The sequence below is a fragment of the Python bivittatus genome, unplaced genomic scaffold (assembly GCF_059951505.1).
Source record: "Python bivittatus isolate LINGU-HERP-01145 unplaced genomic scaffold, Pbiv_v1 ctg000310_np1212, whole genome shotgun sequence".
Classification (NCBI taxonomy): Eukaryota; Metazoa; Chordata; class Lepidosauria; order Squamata; family Pythonidae; genus Python; species Python bivittatus.
Window position 1 is genome coordinate 3,610,758 of NW_028277054.1, and position 21,309 is coordinate 3,632,066.

Below are 21,309 nucleotides of genomic sequence, written 5' to 3' on the forward strand. Positions count from 1 at the left end.
AGAACACTTAAAAATATTTCTCCCCATCCTAAGATTAACTTGCTTGTGCCTCCTCCCCTGTTGCTTCAGTGAGAGGCTTCATGTATACCAAGGCATGGTTTGTTGAACAAGCCATAGACCTAGTTCACCCAGTGCAAAGCTGGTTTACTGTAACAAGCCACAGCGTTTGGTTCACCCAACCAAAACTAAACCAACTGCGTTATCTTTTAGGGCGATGCGTGGACCCAGCCTGCCTGACCCTGATGGCCGAGAGATCAGCACTTACCCAAGAGGAAAAATTCTTTGGTGCACCACTGGGTGGTGTGATTACCTTACTGTACAAGCAAAGGCTTACTTCTGGTATGGGTGGATCAAAATAACTGGCAGCTTTTAAAGACAATCCACCAGCTAAATTGGTGCTACTGATTCCTATTTTCCTGAAGTCAGTTTATTATTCCCTATTCAAAGTAAACTTTTGGAGTGTGCGTGGGTAAAAGCCAGTGTTTCTCAACCTTGGCCACTTTAAGGTGTGTGGACTTCAACTCCCAGAATTCCCCAGCCAGCATGCTGGCTGGGGAATTCTGGGAGTTGAAGTCCACACACCTTAAAGTGGCCAAGGTTGAGAAATACTGGTGTAAGCATTAAGAGTGGGTTTCTCTACAGAAGGGAGGGGAGCTATGGAGAAAAATCATCCCTTGTTTGTTGCCCCTGATGCTTTGAGTTACTAGACACACTTGCATTTTCCATAAAGGACTGACAGCTGAGCTGGGCTAGATCCACCTGTCTGTTTTCAGGGCCAGCCCAACTGTTAGGTGGAGTGAAGCAAGCCCTTTGGGGGCAGGTGCTGAGCAGCGAGAATCGGGGGGACCCCGTCTCCTAGCCAGGGTTGAAGTATGCATCCTTACTTGGAATGGGAACAACACCATCTTGCCCTTGACTTCGGGCCCCCAAATATCTGGGCACATCTCTGGATTGATTGAGCAGTCCTGCAATATACACCAGCTTCTACGCTCTGATGCCTTCCGCATGTGCGAAAAGTAGTTTTAATGTTTCTAAAGCACACACACACACACACAGGATCACCTCCCCCGTTCAAAAAAAAAATTCTGCAAGAACACACACATTCTGCAGTCTATATAAATGACTACTTATGCAGCTGATCAATAGCCCATCTTCTCTCTCAATGCTCAAGGCGTCTCCCTGCAAGAACAACCTTGTGAGGTAGGTTTGAGCTGAGGCTTCCCCCGGTCCTGATCCACAACTCTTGATCAATTGTGGCTTGGTGTTTTTGTTCAGCAGCTTTTTTAGTTTTGGAATATTCCACTGCATCTTTTTTGGCTCATAAAATATCAAAAATACAATCAAAATACATTTTTAACCTTTGGATAATCCTGACGGGTCATAAATATAATACCTAACCTGACAGCAGCGTGCATTTGATTTCTTTTCCGTATCCTCCTTTACAGCATTCGTAGCAGGTTATACAAAGTGCATTAAAAAAACTCAACGCTTCAAATCCTCGCTCCACCCTTTCTTAGAGTACCGTGGTACCTCGGTTCACGAACTTAATTCGTTCCACGATTCTGGTTGCGGACCGAATTGGTCGCGAACCGAATCAAATTTCCCCATAAGGTTCAATGTAAATAAGGTTAATCCATTCTGAAACATGTTTTTTTTTTGTTTTAACCATGAAAATATGAAACGATGTACAGGCGATCTCGCCTAGAGGAAGCCACGACCACGTGTCAGAGCAGGGAAGATGGCCATGGATCATGTTCGTCACCCGATGCGGAATTCGCGAACGGAAGCAAAATTTGGCGAACGCTGCTGTTTGCGAACCGAATTGTTCGTGAACAGAAGCGTTCGTGAACCGAGATATTACTGTACGTTGCTGGAAGCAAGGTGTCCTGTGGGGGGGATGGGGTATTTTAAAAAAGCTGGCAGTGGCCTCAGTTTGATTGAAGACTTGCCCTTTTTTATGTGTGTGGCATGTGCAACATGCATAAGAATAGAACAAGAACGGCTTTGAGCAGAGCATTCGTGGCTGCCATCTTGACTTTATTGACCCCCACATAGATGCCTCTCATCACAAGACCTCCTGCCGTTAACTGGTTTGCAGTGAAATCCCAGTACTTTTTTCCCCAGAAGCTTCTAGGAAGCATACTAAAATACATGCTCATTTCACAAAAACATTGGCTCTTTCGCTTCCCCGTTATCCTGTGCTGAACTGAAAGAGCATCTTAGAATAAAAGCCACCAGCGCAGCCCCAGGTGGCAGTAACGTAACTCCTAATTGAATTAATTTTTAAAAAGCCATGACTTAAATCTCTCCAGATCCCTACAGCTCAAGCAGTTTGGCAACCTCGTGAGATGGCAGAGACGTTTTTTTTTAAAAAGTCAGTTGCTTTTGATTTTTGGCATCCACGTCACTGGGTGAGACGGCCTGGTGCCCAGATGATTTGCACCCTAATATATTCAGAGCTTCTCTTGCAGTTCCACACTGGGGGGATGGAGAGACAGACAAAGCAACCTCTGATACAGCTTTTCTGCCCTTTTTGTTCCCATCTCCCTGGCAAATGAAATTCTGCTAAGTTTCTTTCACTCCAGAATTCCCTGGGACGGCACATGGAATCCGTGGTCCCTAAACTCTTCTGTCTGAATTTGTTTCACGTTTGCCATAGTTTCTCTCCAGAGAAGCCAAAGCCTGCAGCTGTCCCATCTTATACCTTATTGAATGGTCTAAGTTGACAGTATACATCAGCAGTTGTTTCCCTTCTTGTATGGTGAAGGGAAAATCACATGACAAGAATCTCTCAAAAAGTTCAGGGTCACCATCTAAGGCCAGGATGTTCTGAAGTTCCTTGTGTTTGGAGAAAAAGTCATGGCAGGTCTCCACAAAGACGCTCCACATCAACTCCTTCTCATAATCGTTCGGTGGCCGGCTCTGCAGCCTGTCTTCCATGCACTGTAGGATCCAACTCAAGCGACATGGCCACTGGTTGGCCAAGACCACCCAACTTGCCACTGACCGGGGACAGAGATTGTGCCTCAGCATGTGCTGTTGAGTCATAAGCCTGATAGTAATTGGGATGGTATTGACGATCCTTCTCATCTGGACAATGCTATCTGGGACATATTTGTAGAGGCAATCATATTCATTATGTAGACAATGGAAAGCTTCATGGATGTACTGGACCGCCTGAGCATCAATCTGGTGTTGGTCCATTTCAACTGGCGTTTCTGAGTTCACCAAAGCTGCATCATTCCCTTTGGTCTTTGTCACTCCCGCCTCCATATTCCTTGTAATGATGCTGTACATTAGATCTTCCCGTGTCTGGAAAGCCTCGCGCAAAAAATGCATCTTTGATCGCATGCCAATCTCTGGAATGGAGAAGGGAAGGGTCACTGTGCGGTTGAGGTACAGGTACCCATTGTCGGCCATTCCCTTCATGGAGCTAGCCTGCTCCAAGCAAGAAACAATGACACAGGGGTCCACAACCAGGATGAAGATGAATGGGGCATTCCTGTCTGAAAGTAGCGTATTGATGGCATTCAGCACCCCAACCACCCGTTCCGGGTAGCACATATCCAAACACGTAATCTCAAAGACAATTCTCAGGCGCTGACGCTCAAAGATTTCCATGTAGTACACAAAGTTGGTGAGGACTTCGATCTCTCTCTTCACTGAACTCATGAAACCCAGGTGGCTGGTGAATTTCTCATCACTGGTCATGCTCTCTATCTTCTTCTTCTGGCTGATGATCAGGTGCTTAAGCACAGGAGTGATGGCTATGACGAGCCCCGACCCTGAAATGCCAGCGATGGTGCTACCAAGGATCTTCAAGACTGTCCCATCCCTTAGTTCTGGCACAAAGACGGCAGTAGTGGCCAGGCCTGCGCCAGCTAGCAAAACCACCACGAGTCCTCCTGCCGTGCAACATGTTTTCCTTTTAAGCCTCCATTCTTGCTGGGTGAATCCTGAGGCAAACTGAGGGTGGCTTCCGACCACGTGGAAAAAGCTCAAGGGAAGAGGACCAAAGTGGTGGCGGATATGGTCACACAGAGTGGTGACCAACCCAGCCCACAACTTGTCACTGCCTGCATACTCCCAGGCGCTGAACCTTATGAAGAGGAACTCAATGGTTTTTCTTCGAAGGTGCACCTCCGTGACGACTGGTTGGTAGAAGACAAGGTACCAGAGGAGGGTAAGATAGTTCGTCCCTTGTGGGAGTCGGGGCCTCTGATGAGTCCTCCTGAACTCGTTTTCTTCCCTTCGGATGGATTCTTTGACCATGCATCCTGCAAAAGTGGGTTCAGAAGGGGTCAACAGAAGATCTGCCAAGTTCTCAAAGAGGGATACCTTCCATCTTTCTCCCACAATCTTGAAGGGCCCCATTTGGATTTTTGTTTTTTCTCCCGGTTATTTCGTGCGTCACAATCCTGGATTCGGATTTTAACCTTTGGAATTTTGACTGGTGAAGCTGCCCAGGAGGGTTAGGCACCCAAAGGTGGCTTACACGTTTTCTAAATGACGTCTTATGATAGGAAAGAACCAACCAAGCAAAGTAGAGGTGTAGGTGTCAGGGAAACATGCCAAGGTGACATCAGGTTGGCATCAGATCAAATGATGCAAATGATACAAGTTGTGTGATGGCATGATGACTCATGTGATGTCACTTCCTCTCTCCTCAGACACCCATGGGTAGAGGACGGGCTGTTCCCTTCTCTGCCTCTAGTATATGTGTCTACAGGTAGTCCTCGTTTAGCGACCACAACTGGGACTGGCAACTTGGTTGTTAATTGAAGTGGTCACTAAGTGAAACTGTGACTGTGCTTATGATCTTACTTCACCTTTCTTTTCCTTTACAGCAGTGTTTCTCAATCTCAACAACTTTATGATGTACGGACTTCAACTCCCAGAATTCCCCAGCCAGCCATGGGAATTCTGGGAGTTGGAGTCCATACATCTTAAAGTTGCTGAGATTGAGAAACACTGCTTTACAGACCTGTGACTATTGTAAATGCAAGGATTGATGGTAAAGTTACTTTTTCATCACCATTGAAACTGTGAATGGTCGCTAAATGGGGTAGTCACTAAATGAGGATGACCTGTATTTAGATTAATTCTCCACTGATTCCATCATAGGCGTGGGACTGACCTGAAATCTGGTCGAGAAGGGAGTGAAGGCGAGTTCCACATGGTGAATAGAAGCCCACAATGACTGGGGTGGAGGTATGGCACAACGTCTTGGATAAAGAGCAGCAATAAATGTCATCTTCTGTCAGGGTATCTGAGGAGCGGAGAAGAAATAAAGGTGTGGGAAATCACCAGAGGGTCCACGTACCGGTGAGACCAGATGGCTGCTGCTTAAAACCAAGGTGGGCAGCCTTTGACAAAAAGCTGTTTCATCACCACTGCAAAAAATGGGTAGTGTCAGTCCCCTGCCACGCTCCAGCAGGAAACACATCGCCCCTGTCTTGAAAACCCTGAAACAGGTTAGTTGAAACAAAATAGTCTCCTGTTTAAAAGGGGGGGAAAAAAAAGGATAATTTGTACTCACCTCCTTTGCATTCCTGGACATTCAAACAAAATGTAAACGCAGCTCCCGGCCATCGAAAAGGGTGCCCACCCCTGATTCAGCCCTGCTCTATCTGTGTGTGCGTGAAGACAAATCTGATCAGGGCAGTCACACAAAAGGACATAGAGACGCTGTTTTCTTTCCTAAAGCAAGCATTTCCTCCCAGAAGGGAAACTACAGATAGGAATGGCAATAAAAGCCCCCCTTTTCCACCTGGCTGCTCAGCTCTTGCAAGCTGATCTTAATTGCTAATAACAAAGCTGAGGGTGCTTTGCTACGGCAGAACATCCCCGTGTTCCAGGGTTTCAAAGCATTGCAGGTAGGAGATGTTGTTCCCTTACATGGCTTCCTCCCAATTCGGTGCCCTCCAGAGGCTTTGGGCCAACGATTGCCCACCTGCCAGCCGGGGATCCTGAGACTGGTAGCGTCAACGTACAGTATTTGGAGCAGGCCAGATCCTGAAGGCTCCTTTATGTGCTGCTAATATTCCTTCTGCAGCTTAACTAAAGGGCACAGAGCAACTTAAGTGTGGCTTATCCCACCAGTTAGATCGCCCATTGCTTTGTTAACCATGAGGAAGGAAGCCAATTGATGGACAAAGGAAAAGGATGCATGAGCATGATCTCTTCTTGCCCTTTCTTAAGCCTAAAGCAGGCTTTCTCAGCTCCAGCAACTTGAAGACGGGTGGACTTCAACTCCCAGAATTCCCCTGAGGTTGAGAAACACCAGCCTAAAACATCACTATGGAAAAACCAACCCATCGAGGTCCTTTGTTCCCCAAAGATCAGTCAGAAAAAGCATTTGAGAGTAATTGGGATAATTAGCCTGTGTAACTCATCCTATTGTAAATGCATCGGAGCAGGGCTGGGATTTCTTTAGTTTTTTTCCCCCTGAGGTGTTTTGAGATCTGAGAAGGAGCTGAGCGTTCACCATTCCAATTTTAGGCTTTAGAATACAGTACCAGGTTTATTTCTGATGCATTTCCTAGGTGAGAAAGCAAACTTTATCCATGTCCTTGAAGGGGGTTTCTGGGCTGGAGAAAACGTGGTTTGGAGGTTGAGTGGTATCTAGTTTTACTCTGTGTTATCATGACAGGAGTATGGTCAAAAAAGTCAAGATGGCGGCCATGTCAGTGCAACCGAATTTCTGCCCATTTTTATGTACACATAAACGGCGGTACCTATGTACGTAGATCAGTGGCATAGTGACTTAGATCAATAAAATACTTTGGTTAGCTCCGGCTTGTACTCTGAATTCCTTCTAAGTCTGTAATGAAGTCTTCTGGAATTATAGCCTAGGTTACAATCTAACACATGGGAGCAATTTTTGAACTGTGCCTTTGCAAACAGTGTCCTCTTGTCACGTGGGCTTTGTCCAGATTTGATCCTCTCCCAGCTCCCCCTCCTCACAGGCAGAAATGTAGCTTCATGAGGAACACCGCCTCCTTCGCCGCTAGCTTTCCACTTGCAAGGAATGCTTGTGTGGGGATGGGCGTGTCTCAGAACCCCCCCCACCCAACCTGCAGCCTGAAATTTCATCTTGAGGGGGAAGCCCTTTGCCTGGCTGAATTTATAAACCCGATTAGGGATGATAGTTACGACATTAGGACAACATTGTGTTTGGGTTTATCTATTCAGATTGTCTATAGTGGAAACTGACAGGAGTTTTAAAAGGAAGGGAAAGTCCCTAAATCACTAAAGCTCTTGACTCAGCATAGGTTTCTTCACCTGGTTAAAAAGAATGCAGCACGTAAGCTGAGGTTGACTCAGAGTTAGGGTTAAGTTCAGGATGACATTGACAGTTCTTTAGCAAATATACTTGTGAGCTCATGGAAAGAGAGGCGGTCTGGTCCTGCACCAAAATAAATATGAAATACTGCAATCTGTACCGACCGGTGTTTCTCAACCTTGGCAACTTTAAGATGTGTAGACTTCAACTGCAATTATCTATCAATGCCATACTTGGCTTTAATTGTACGATTCAAGCACTTTGTGTTTATTAACAATTTAGAAACTATATTTAACATTAATGTAAAGCTCTCTCTCCTTGCCATTAAAGGTTTAACCTGTCTAAACCCCCATAGTCTTAACAATTTATAGTTTATATTGTGTGAATGCCACTGTACCGAGTTAATATCTATATTTTATAATGTAGTATTTACATCTTATAATGCAATAAAACAATTATTTGGGGAAAAAATAATAAACCTATGATTTCCCCCTCTTGTGCCAGCATTTTCACTTCACTAGATTCTGAGAACCAAGTTTGTGATGACTTGAACTGCCAGAAGGGCTTAATAACAACAGTGACTTTAATTTCCTTTCTTACTGAAAATAAATGTTTTTAAAAATGCAATAGGAGATTGAAAAGCCAAATGCAAGCCATACCGTTACCTTTGCTTTTTTAAAAGGTTCTGCCCAGGGTGATATTTTTGCTCCCAAGAAAATTACATTCCTGTGATCTTAAAGAACCTGACTCCAAAAATGACAGTGAATTGTTGAGGACGTCAGATTGGTTATAATCTAGACAAAGCAATAACCTAAAGTGATGCGGAAATCTACAAATAATTGTTTAACAATTAGAGAGACAGTACAGTGGGGCTTATTAATTTGCCCCAAGTTCATTCCTTCCTAAAGAACTATGTTGGGTAACAAAACAGCAATTTAAGAGTAACCAAACTGGTTGCTGCGAAGCCGGCAAAGGAAGAAGGAATGAAGAATGGAACAAAGTATTTAACGCATTATGCCAGTGTTGTCCAAACTTGGCCACTTTAAGATGAGTGGACTTCAACTCCCAGAATTCCCCAGCCAGCATGGCTGGCTGGGGAATTCTGGGAGTTGAAGTCCACTCATCTTAAAGTGGCCAAGTTTGGACAACACTGCATTATGCTAATAAAGAAAGTAACTATATGTAATCCAGTTCCAAAAGCACACATGAATTACCTTCCAGCCTACAGGAACTGTTTGTTGCAAATATTAAAACTATTACCTAACCCTTTGCTTAAGAATGCCTTTAAAATGTGTTTCGAGGGGCTGATGAAAAAGCTACTGCAGTTCATTCTGTTCGTGGCAGAAAACTGGAGACATCTAGAGAAAATATGGTGGCTGGGCCTTTTCTGCTCCAAGAATTAAGAATGGAAGCCCGTCAAAGATTTATACAAGAGATGTATAAATACATATCGCATTGGGGCGATCTTGAAAAAGCTAAGTAGGGTCAGGCTTGGTTAGTAGTTAGGGGAGAGCTTATCAAGAAATCCCAGGGCTAAAGGCTAGTTTGGAAGTCAGAAAACAGGAAGAAAACTATGGGTGATCTACGGATGGAAACAAGGAAGCAGAGTGGCCTGATCCTCAACGTGGTTTGAAGGAGACTTCTTTTCAACTCTGAGAATCATTATGATCTCTCTAAACCAGCCTTTCCCAACCTTTTTGCCCTGGAGGAGCCTTTGCAAGAACTTTCAGCTCTAAGGGAGCCCCTGCATAAAAATGGAAAAAATACTAAAACCTCACCAGACAAGTCACTTCTAACCCACCCATTCCACGGTTTGCCACGTTGACAACGGCAGCAAAGCGGCAGGCCGGCAGCTCAGCCGTGGGGCGTAAAAATCCCCAGCCTTGCAAGCGCTAGCATCGCGTGGATTACGAGGATTACTTTTTTTCAATGGAGATCTCTTGCAGAACCCCTAGGCAACCACTCCAGCAGAAATCCAGTTGAGAAAGGCTGTGTTAAGTGGAGTTCGTGCTGGTTTTGTAGATATTATTAATTATACACTACTGGAATGCTGATACCGAGAGCCAGGTTGGGGTAGTGGTGAAGGCACCAGGCTAGAAACGGGGAGACCCTGAGTTCTAGTCCCGCTTCAGGCACGAAGCCAGCTGGGGGACCTGGGGCCAGTCCCTCTCTCTCAGCCCTGGGAAGAAAGCAATGGCAAACCACTTCTGAAAAATCTTGCCAAAAAATCTGCAGGGACTCATTCAGGTAGTTGCCAGGGGTTAAGACTGACTCACCCACCGCCCCGGCCTCAAACCCTCCAACCTAATATTATTCATGCACTAAGCTATACATATGAATTATGTTTCAGTTAAATACAGTGAACTCTCAGTTTAATGAAGCTCAATTAGGTTGAAGATGCAATGGACCACTGACAGATTTTCTGGCCAGACACCACCCCAGAATAATGGGGAAATACCATTGTATTTAGAAGGCTGTAGATGATTCAGGTCAGTGTCGGCAACAAGGAGGCAAGGGTATGCACCATCCCACGAAGGACGTCATTACAAAAATTCAGGCATCTGGCTTTCATAGATACCGCTTACGTGATGCACGGAAAAAGGAGAGGGCTTTGATTGTGGTCAAAAAAGTCAAGATGGTGGCTACGTTGGTGCGATCGAAGCTTCACCTGATTTTTATGCATACGTAAAAATCAGGCAGAGCTTCATTTGCACCATTTATTCTTCAGTAAATCCCAGGGAAGAAGTCACAGTACATACACACATAATCAGACAACAATAACATCTTAAATATATTTCATTTTAGGAGAGACGGATTTCGATTTTGCTGTTCCTTTTCATGTGTTTGGAGTTTAAAACTTAAAACATTTTCATACAGCCCAAAAGTTTTATAGGCAATAGGCACCGTGCCTATTATGCCCAATGCATAATATGAGCGTGCTTTTTTTGACAGTCCCTTAAATCAAGGTTTAGTGTACTAAATGAAAATCGAGGTTTTTGGAAGAAGTCGACTTCAACCCTTGCTACCTTCCGCTTGCCCAGATCCAGCGGCTGTGAATCAGATGCTGCACCTACCTTTAGGGGGGCACTCGGTGTGGCCATAGTGGGACTCCCCACACGAGCACGGGCACCCCGCTTCGTGGGACTCCTCCCCGTGGTGCAGCCTGGTGATTTCCTCATCATAGTAATTCATCGGGCCTGGAGTTGGTGGACCATCGACCAGAGTTTCCAGGCAGATCGGACCCTGTCAGAAGTAGATAAAGCAGGCAGGTAATTCAACCCGGTTACCTTGGACAGCGACGCTTCTAATGAAAAAGGATGAGGAAAAAATATATTTCAAGCAGCATCTGGGGTATACGTATTCCCGCAGGGATTTTCTCTCTGTCTTTTTTTCTTGTTTCCAGATTTTAGTTTAGAAAACCAGGGTCCATGAAATGAAAAAAGAGAGAGAAAGAATGAGGGGAGGTGTATCCTTGCTTCTTGAAGCTTCAGCTTACAGAATAGAAAAGTCCACCAACTTTCACGGCTGGCCCCACATCGTCTTCAAGTTGGAAAAAGAGAAAAGAAAAGACCGACCGACCGACCGACAAAATGAAAGCCCAAAGGCGTGGCAAATCAGAAACTAGTTTTAAATCAGGCCCGGCATACCAAGGAAGCTGATGGGGATGACAAAATATTTCAGTCGCTGTATTGAGAAAGACGATGACTTTACAAAGGATTGGATGTTGTGGGTGTGGCCTGGACATTGAAAGATGGGGAATGAGCGTAATTCTGATTCTGTTATAACAAAAAGATAATTTTATTTTCTTTCTTTTTCTGTTCTTCAGTGGCATTCTCTTCAAGTGACAGAAACAGTTTGCTTATCGTAAAGGAAGTACGGTTTTCTAATAAGTAACCAAACTGCATTAATACACTCATTTATCACCATCCAAGGAAATAGCCTGATCAGTTTCTAAGGTACGTACTTAAAATAAGGATAAAGGCTAGGGTGGCTGGGACAGTATGGCAGTTAAAATTCAGTCACCTGGGAGGACACCCTTTCTCATGGGACGCTGGAATAAAATCTGTAAGAAGGAAGTTACGAATCTATTTCACCCCAATTACGACTTACGGCTGCTAATGACAGAGTGGAAGCTGTGCTGAAAGTCTGCTGGCTTGCTGAATAAGAACTATAATTAACTTAAACTCTTACTAAGCTCAGAAGCTCCATGCCCAAAACAACTAATGACTTCTCAGCTGCTTAAATTCTTCCACAAAAACCTCTCCTTTAAGATAAGGATTGTTATGAAGGGGTTGGATACAGGCATAGAATAGCTGTGGACATCAGTGGGACGTTTCAGGCTAATTTAAGTCCCATTCATTCATTTATGTTTCAATCCATCTTTGCGGAAATATAATTATTCTCTCTCTGTCTCTGTCTGTTCAGATTTGATGGACTGATTGATCAGTGATCAACCTATGAATGTTTATGCAGAAAAAAGACCCGCTGTGTTTCACAGGCCTGGTTTGCTGTCAATTTTCTTTTATTTAGGTGCAGGACAGACTAGCTGGAATCCCGCGTAACGACATTCCCCCAGAGATTCGTACGGCTCCCAGCCGAACCTTAATTAACAAGCCCTAAACCTTGCTCAGAGTGGGTGATGGACCCCTTGTGCAATGTTTCGGTCTATTCCAGTGTTGTCCAAATGTGGCCACTTTAAGACGAGTGGACTTCAACTCCCAGAATTCCCTGGGTTCAAGGTTTAGTATAATAATCTTAATTAGTATAATAATCCTAATCTAGGTCAGTGTTTCTCAACCTTGGCCACTTTAAAATGGGTGGACTTCAACTCCCAGAATTCCCTAGCCAGCGTGATTTAAGATGGGTGGACTTCAATTCCCAGAATTCCCCAGACAGTCTGGCTGGGGAATTCTGGGAGTTGAAGTCCACATATCTGAAAATTGCCACGGTTGAGAAACACTGGTTTAGACTAACTAACAGGCTCCCTTTATGCAATACACTATAACACCCTCTCCTGATCTCCAGGTAATCTGGTTCTTCTCAGCTGATCATGAGATATAGTCCAAATGGTTCGTGAACTTGAAAGGGCTGTGTCTTTGTGTGTCTACGTATTTGTGTCTGTGTCTGTGCATTCTACAGTACACACAAATATCACACCTTCTGTGATGGTTTTATTCCATCAGTTGCACATGTGATTTTCCTACCAGTATCTTGGAGAAACTCTGTGTATGTGGTTGCTAAGAGTCAACATCGATTTGATAGCACATCAGCCATCAGTCAATCATAGTGCATGAAACGCTAACCTCTTTTATTTGATGTGAGTCTATCATAGGATGGGATCCACCCATCTTAAATCATGCTGGCTAGGGAATTCTGGGAGTTGAAGTCCACCCATCTTAAAGTGGCCAAGGTTGAGAAACACTGACCTAGATTAGGATTATTATACTAATCCTTGAACCCTACTTTACAAACCCCGGTGGGTGGGTCACCCAATTTGCTAAAGCAGGGTTGGCCATATGGCATCCATGAGTGCCAAGGGCCTTTCACCGAATGTCTGCAGAACACTAATATTAAATATTTCCTTTTTCCTTCGACAAATACATCGGATAAAACTCTGAGGGATCTCCGGGAATTTCTCACGAGAGTTTGCTCATTTGGATTGCTTTGTTGAGCTTTGCTTTCTGCCCAAATGCTTCTGCAGTGGCTCTGGAAAAAAACTGCCAACTCCTTCATAAGACCCAACTCAGCAACGCAGAGGGTTAGCATAATTTCTGATCCCAGCCTTGAGGCAAGCCATGTTAAGGATGGTCATTAAGAAATGGTGATAGAATAGAGCAATCCTTCCAATTTGGTAACAGTTTAAGTCAAGAAGCGCCATGTTGCTAGCTACACTTGGGAGTATGTTGAAGGCCCAAGGGTTCTACGTAGGCTTGGGTGCTACTTGGAGGAGGTGAGAGTCTGCTGCAACTGAGGACACTGGGCAGGCCTCAGCAGCTCCTTGTGATGTCAGTGGGTGAAGATATAATTGCCAGTTTGGAGTGTTGAGTAAATAATATTCCCAGCAAGGATGATCTTGACCAAGCTCTATGACTAACCCTGTGGAGGTGGCGTTGGCGAAGGGTGACCATGTGATCCTAAGATATTCACGATCAGATCTTCTGGGTATTGATTAAGGTGGCGTGTCCTGCTATTACCTCTTCCTCATACAGCCTGAAAAACAGCTGGATTTACAAGTCAACAATTGTAAATAAAAGTATAGCAACATGAATATGTTTGAATGTTTGACTGCCAGGGATCCCCGTTATTCAGGGAGGCCCCGCTGAGCTTTTGAACGTCTGCCAGGCGTGCCAACTGCTGCCAGGGCTTGGATCGCACAGCTGCCATCTGGACTTTTTCAATCACACTCTGTGGACACCCCGGCAGCTGCAGAAGAGGCAGAAATCCAACAGGTGAAGCTACTCCTTCCCTCTCCTTTCAGCCTGTGAAAGTGTCACCTGCTGAATTTATATTTTTGCCAGCTGATTAGAGGGAGAGACAAGCAGAATTTTTTTCCCCTGTGGGTCAGCCCAGCTCTGTGTCTTCACCTGCTCCAAGGGAGGAAAGGAAGCTTACTATAAATAGCCCCAATAGTTCCAGAGTAGGGAGTTGCTTCAATGCCTCGGCTATTTTTGATTCTTTTCCTTGCGCTGTTTATCAGCCAGAACGATGTGGCTTTGTAGTGGCTCGGTATAAATCTTGACAATTTCATTTTCTGCTTCCTTCTCTGATGCTCCCAACACCGGGAGACTAAACTACCAGTTCTCTTACCCATTGTTTATGGAATAAACCACAACTAAGTGGATTTGCACAATTTATTATGTTTCTCTCTCACAAGAGCTGTGTTCATATACCCCAAATCCAAGCATTTCACATTCTAGTACAACGTGTGTACCAAATCTGTATTAACATATTCTTTCTGATTTGTCAAAATCCCTTATATGTGATATTAGAGGGAGAGGCATTGCCTCCCATCTGTCCCTTTCATATTATTTATTAAGCTGGCCTTTCATGTCTTCAAAGAAGCTCAGCTGTTTTGGAAAAAGAAAATTCTTATCTTGACACTTTTCTTCCAAAAGTTGAGAGAGTTTGTGATCATTCCAGATTTTAGATAATGGCTCAAAATATGAATGTTTTGACAGTCTTTAGCTCATTTTTATGTATGATTGAGGCCAGCTTTCCCAGAACGAAAAAACTGTTTAACAGAACAGAAACATTCCCCCTAGAGAGATTCTACTGTACATTTTACTAATACATGCCATTGATGGAATGGCCTTGGGCAAGTCACTTAGTCTACCTTAGATTATAGATACGGTCAGGAAAAAAAATCATACAACTTTTTTTGGGTTTCATGAAATAACTTCTGAGAGAAGGGCAAACACTGCTGGGTCCAGAATGGCAGCTCGTGTGTCCTGTGGTGTCTTTGGACCACCTTTTTGACAAGTGAGATAGCAGGTGAGGAGGAAGAAATCAGAAGATTGGAAGCTCAACCACTCCAAACACCTACCCCTCTCCCGTTCGAGAACTGGGGAGGGAGACCCTGCGACTTTAGGAAGCTCCTTGTTTCATTCATTCATTCAGCCAGCACAAGCACATTGCCCCACCTGAGATCCAACCCACCTCTCCATCTTAGCCTTCACTGTGAAAGAGACTCACCCAAGATCACATTGATTGGTTGGGGAAGAGAGTCAAGTCTTCAGCTCTGAAGATCTCCTCTCTTCTCTCTCCTACTGGTACCCAAAGCATCAGGTTGGCTGAGCCGGCGGGATTTGACAGATCTTGGCAAGGCATCAGCCCTCCGGATCCTTTCCTTACTCTCCAGACCAAGAAGCCTGTTCATTCAGAAGCATTCCTGCTTCGCAGAACTTCCTTCTTTTCAGGGTGCGGATTACAGCAGCTCCTAAATCTCCCTGAACTTGTTTTTGGGCCCAGATTGCGAAAGATAACAAGGAGGGGGACGAGGATGTGCAGGTGGATTTCACCACCCACACCTCAAACCTTGCCGAGGGGGAAGTACAGGGCCTGGACCGCCCAGAGGTGGAAAACCAACCTAACCAAGCCCTGCAATTATTTTAGTCTTCAGAATACCTTTTCTCCCCTTGACTTTCATTTTTATTTAGGTCTTCCTAAAATTCAGTTTTGGATGCCCCAGGCTGTCCCAAAAGATCTAACTGCATATAAATACCTTGTGTGTAAGTGTGCCTGCATTAATAATTCATGAATTATTCATTCATAAATGCACCTACAAATCTGGGGCCCGTCCACCTGGTGCTGTGCAGCTGATCGGTGCTGAACTGATTGGGTGTAAATGGGAGTTCTGGTGCTGCCCCTATGCCCCGATGGTAACTCCATCTCTTCAAGATTTGTGGGGGTGTTCACACGGGGGGGGGGGGCAAAAAGCCAAGATGGCACCCACAACTATGTGTTCAAAGCCCTGCCCCTTTTTTATGTGACATGCTTAAAAAGAGGTGGGGCTTTGGGCACATGGTTGTGGTCACCCTCTTGACTGTTTTGACCCCCCCTGTGCAGACCCCTCTGAACACCTGATGCCTAATAAGGAGAATTTTGAAGCATGCAAATGCATAGGTGCTATCATGCGCTTTAAACATTCCGCTCTGCATTTTGACACTGTGACCCTAAAGACATGTGAGAGTTTCACCAGAAGTTTCCAGACCCTCTCCAGGAATTGCAATTTCTAATGCAGCAGAAAGGAAAGATGAAGTCCCTGATGGCATTAATGGCATCTATTTAGCTGAATTCCCTTTGAGGAGCATGAAATCCAATTCACGATTTGTCCTACCTCTGCCCACTCTTGACCCTGATGCCATCTTCTTTGGGGAGCAGGGCTCCTCGCATGCTATGTAAAAGCCAAGCATGGCTTTCCTCTCCCAAAACTGGTTGCATCCCAATCTAGATCCTGTTGAAGGCTGTGGGAGCTTCCCTTGTGAATAAGCACAGGACTCTGGGAAAGAGGGTTGCCCTGTCTTCTGAGAAAATGAGCAGGCATTCAAAGAAGGCTCTGAGTCGCAGCCAGCTTCAGCGTGAGGCATTCTTGCAAAGAAGGAAGATCCTGGAGGTTTTGCAATAGGCCATACTTCTAAAGTAATGCCTGCCATCTACTGGTCTTGCAAATATTCAAAGAAATGGTTAAAGTGGTGCCAGATAACTGGCTAAGAGTTTATTATGATTATGTGCTATCAAATCAGTGTCGACTCTTGGCGACCACACCGTTGGATTTCCTCCAGGATGATCTTCCCCCACCCTGGTCCTTCAGAGATCTCCCAAGGGTGCACCCGTCGTGGCTGTAATCAAGTCTGTCCACCTCACTGCTGGTGGTCCTCATCTTCTCTTTCCTTCCACCTTCCCCAGCATTATGGACTTCTCAAGGAAGCTGAGTCTTCCCACAATGTGTCCAAAATATGATAATTACAGCCTGGACATTTGTGCCTTGAGTGAGAACTCTGGGTTGATTTGTTAAATATTTATTATTTTCATGGCTATCCATGGTGTTCTCAGGGGTCTTCTCCAACACCAAAGTTCAAAAGTGTCTACAGTTTTTCTGTCCTGCTGCTTCTTCAGTCTGATTTTTGGTTGCATAGAGTATCAAAGGAAAAGTATTGCCTGGATGATTCTGATCTTTATGGATATAGACATATTGTGGCATCTGAATAATGTTTCCAAAGCCTTCATGGCTACCCTACCAAGTGCTAGTCTGCAGCATATTTCTTGTCTGCTGGTTCCTTTACTGTTGATGGTTGATCCTAAAAGGTAGAAGCTATCCACCACTTCAATATCTCCATTGTCAAATCAAAAGTCTTTGGGATTAGTTGGGCAGGAAAAGTATCTCAACTAAACAAGAAGCTACCTTTATAAAAGAGAGATCTCAATGCAAGGACATGAAGAAATGGTAGGAGGGAGCAGATAGCATCTAAGAAGAGGTGTCTTGTTCGCCCACCCTTCTCAACCCCCTTTCTTTTACTGAACAGAATGTTCTACAGGGTCTTCCCATTCACACAATTTCCTGGCCTCCTGCAATCACGAGAAAAGGTGCCATATATTTCTCCCTTTCGAGGTCCAACTCCACAAACAATGCAATGTTAGTGGTGGGGACCATCCAGGCTCACGACATCAGGTTGGGGAAGGCTGGAATAAAGTAGGCACCCAAAGGGGAGTTCAATTTTCATGCACCTTTTGCAAACTGTGGGACAGGATTTGGAAACTCTTCTTTGGGGATAAACCCCCACCATTCCCCCAATTCTGCAAATGTTCCTACCTTGCTGTATGCCTCTGGCAGGTCATTCTGGACCTCCTCAGTGTACATGTGGGCTTGCCTGGAGCAACTTTCCTGCGCATCAGTGGAGCTCAGCCCGTGTCTTCCTCCTTTGTTGGTTTTAGGCCACACGTGGGAGTTCTAGCTTCTCTCTTTCTTTTAATCCCTCCCATGGCTTCTATTCCCCCACTCCTTCCTTTCTTTGATTTTGTGAATGGGAGAAGGATGCTGTGACTAACACCTGGAGCTGCGCGAAAAGTGGAACCTTCTCCAATCAAAATAATTATTACTTTGGCGTGAAGTAGAAAATCAAGCCAGACAAGGGGTAAGCATTAGATGCTGAGAGAAAGGAAATAAATCACACCTCTCCTTCTCCACGTGAGTGGTGGCACAGGCATTTATTTTACTGATTCAAAAACTGGAGCTAAATAAGCTGCTTTTGGTTTTTTAGCTTCCCAGGTGGACCAAGCATCCTTTGCTTTACCAAAAGGCTCCAAAGAGGATGCAAGAAATACTGGAAAACAAAAACGGGAGAACCAATGCACCAGACTTTATGATCAGGAATATTTGTGAGTGTTCCATGTGTGCACTTCTTGGCATGTAGACATTTAAAAAGGAGCAATTCTCCCCGTTCCCCACGTCCAACTTGATCTCCTTGTCTGGAGAAGCTTCATCTAAATGACCAAAAAGGGCCTGTGCAAGCCAAAATTATTATTGCTGATGAAGCATAACAAGCATAACATTTTACCGCATGTTGTAAAAGAAAAGAACTGAATGCAGTGCTGGGCCCCTATTCCATGTTTCCCTCCTTAATCATTTTTGTTGCAGGAAAAAGACGGGACACAGGGGGTTCCATGCAAAACCCTCCCAAGGAAATTTGTAGATCTGAAGCCCGACAATTGTAGAACAACAAGCCTTGTCTGGAAGCCAAGGTGATCATGTGGCTTCTACTTCTGGGACAAGTCCAGGTTTTAGATTCAGTTCCTACCCAGGAAACTTTTAAAAAGGATAAAATGTTTGGGATTGCTCACTTGCTTTTAAACAGGCTAGGGAACCTCCTTGCCTCATTCTTCCAACCTGCTTCCTCTTTTTGAGCATCACTGCGCAATCTTCTTTGTTGACTTGGCTCCCCACTATTCTCCCACTGGTTCCTCTTCTCTGTCTGTTCAGGTGCCAGTGGTCCCCCCGCCCCGCCTGTCCTCTTTTCAGCCTGTCCATGCTCTTCCTTGCTAGCTGTGGTCCTCAGTCAGGATCCAGCCCTCCTCTTCCCTTCTTCCTTCCCTGATACAGGATCCAACGTTTTTCCTTCTGTCACTGCTGGGTTAGAATTATCATTCTAAATAATTCTTCAGGGGAAGGGTAGTGAGCAGATTCAAAAGTAGGAATGAAATTGTGTTTATGTGCTTGTGCATTTGAGTGTTTTAGGAGTCTATGTGTGAGTCTGGAGAGCCTCAAGTTGAAATCCCCACATGGCCATGGAGCTTAGTGGATCACATAGGGTGATTTACCTTCTCCTTTAAGGTAGCTATGGAGATTTAGTGAGGGAAGACCCACCTCTAAGCTGCCTTGAACTCTGACAGAAAAAGTGGGGGTATAAATTGAAAAATAAACCAATGCATTTCCCCATGCTGTGCCTGGTGCATTAAATAAAGCAACCCTTTCTCCAGAGGATCCTATTTTTAGAAGGTTCAAATACTGCATCATATTGAGTCTACCAAGCTAGAGAGAACATGTGGTCCTTTTCTATATAAAGCAAGGTTTCCTCCGATCTAAAAACAAACATTCAAGGCCTTTCCTGAATCTTTGACCTGTTGTTCTCCAGAGATGGGAGGTTATAATTCCCATCATCTCTATGCAGCGTGTCACCGCATAATTTAAGCATGGATAGAGCTACGTGGAGTTCTTGAGTGTGTCTTCTTGCTTTGATAAGCATAAAACATGTCAGTGGTTTGTGGGGATGCTATTCAAAATGAAAGATGCCGTACGAAGTTCGACTCACCTGTTTTTCTATCTTTTCCACCCATCACCGAAGCCACCCCAAATTGCCAGCTCTTCTGCCTTAAAGGAATTTCCGACAGAAAGGAAGCCGTAGATTTGACTCATAGGATATGACATGTAGGAAGCGGAGGCGGGAACATTCTAGAAGAGCCAACGAGCCTTTTTTTTAAATGGATCTATTTATTTTCTCTTGGATCTATTTATTTTCTATTTATTATCATAATTTTAATTGATTTTAACCGTTTTGTAAACTGCCGAGAGTTGTTTGATGAGATGGGCGGTGACAAATTTGATAAATAAATAAATGGATAGATAGATAGATAAATTCCTGATGCATTTTTTACTGCAGGAAACTTCATCCATTAAGATACTGTTTGCTGCCAGTTGGCTAAATTGGTCTACAATCTTCAGATGTGTTTGCATTGATTTTGGTAGGACGTATCGCAACGCTAGCTTTGAATGGTTGTCCCGAGGAACTTTATATTCTCCAAAAGATGATTTAAATAAACTGCTGTAGAAGAAATGGGACTATCTTGATTCAGGCTTGTGCCCTGATCGCCTGAGCATCACCTCGAGGTGCGTTGGTTGGAACGTTCTGCCAAATATTTTAAGTGCATTTTGCAGGCAGGAAACATTTATTTATGTGACTTTCCCCAACAGAACAAGCAGCTGTGGTTTCAGGGTCTGAACGTACAAAGCTGTTTTAAGGTCAGATATGGTGTTCCAAAAATACCTAGTAAAACACAATCCCTTAAAAACAACACATTAAAAAAAACAAGTCAAAAGCAGCGCAGCCACAGTTAAAAGAGTAAGAAAATGAAAATAATATAAAAAGTTGCGTTCTTCAGATTACGGTATTGAGCCAGCTACTCGCTAGTATTTTTGACAACCAACCGTTAGAAGTTCTCCAGATCTTCAGGATGAGGCTTTCTAACCTTGGCTAGAGATAGCGGGGCTGAACTGGAGAACTTGTATAGGGAAAACAAATAATTAACCAGAGTGAAAACAGAAAGACTGATGTAATTTACACATTATACTAAGCAATAATGTGTCTGCATGCTTTTGCCATATTGTCTTGTGTGAACCAAGTTGGTGTGATCTGGAAACCATGATTTATGGCTTAATGTGCTGAGTCAACCTAACTTGTAGCTGATTCCACAGTTCAAGGATAAGGAAGCTGTGGTTTCATCATGTGTGAAGTCATTATGGTTTCTTTCATGATCCAGTGTGTTGTATGAACACTGCCCATTCTGACTTATTACACAAACCATTGTAGAGACATGTCTACCAGCAGATCTCTGTCACGGTCATCCTCCTTACTGTCTACAACCAGGCTTAGTACAGATCCAGCCACTGTGATGTTTAACTCTGACCACAGTCATGGCAGGCAGCAGACAACATCCAGATTCTTCAGGTCTTCCTAAAAAAGGAAGTCTGTCTGTTGCAACAGACCAGCACAGGGACCTCCTTAGCTGTTGAAGATTGGATGAAACAACCAAGGAGCCCTATTTCTTTTTTCAAGCAAATGTAGGATTGTAGGTGACAAGGGAGGCTCCATAGTGATCTCTGATAGCAAGCAGGTTCATCTGGGAGATGACTATTTGTCTGATATTCTAGATTAAAAAAGGCCTTATTTTGAAAATTGTAACCAGAACTGGGCCTGGAAATAAATCAGGAGCAAATGCAGACATGTCAGCAGTGATCTCACTGTCCCCAGCTC

At 44.3% G+C, this 21,309-nt stretch overlaps 1 protein-coding gene across 1 annotated transcript; it reads right to left on the reverse strand.

Moving 5' to 3' along the window:
* Positions 1-1,071: 1,071 nt before the first annotated feature.
* Positions 1,072-19,660, reverse strand: NKPD1 (NTPase KAP family P-loop domain containing 1). The gene is made up of 4 exons (XM_025172365.2): positions 19,591-19,660; positions 10,360-10,528; positions 5,138-5,269; positions 1,072-4,277 (listed from the first exon to the last, which is right to left on the reverse strand). Exons 2-4 carry the CDS (start codon positions 10,475-10,477, stop codon positions 2,620-2,622), a joined length of 1,908 nt encoding a protein of 635 aa, XP_025028133.1. The 5' UTR covers positions 10,478-10,528; positions 19,591-19,660; the 3' UTR covers positions 1,072-2,619.
* Between the last annotated feature and the right edge of the window lie 1,649 nt (positions 19,661-21,309).

Excerpts from the sequence above, each read along its gene's own strand:
- NKPD1 (XM_025172365.2), bottom strand. The coding sequence starts at position 10,477 with ATGAATTACTATGATGAGGAAATCACCAGGCTGCACCACGGGGAGGAG. Across the intron at positions 5,270-10,359 it reads CACCGAGTGCCCCCCTAAAG|ATACCCTGACAGAAGATGAC; the intron begins GTAGGTGCAGCA and ends TCCGCTCCTCAG. Across the intron at positions 4,278-5,137 it reads CCTTCTCGACCAGATTTCAG|GATGCATGGTCAAAGAATCC; the intron begins GTCAGTCCCACG and ends CCACTTTTGCAG.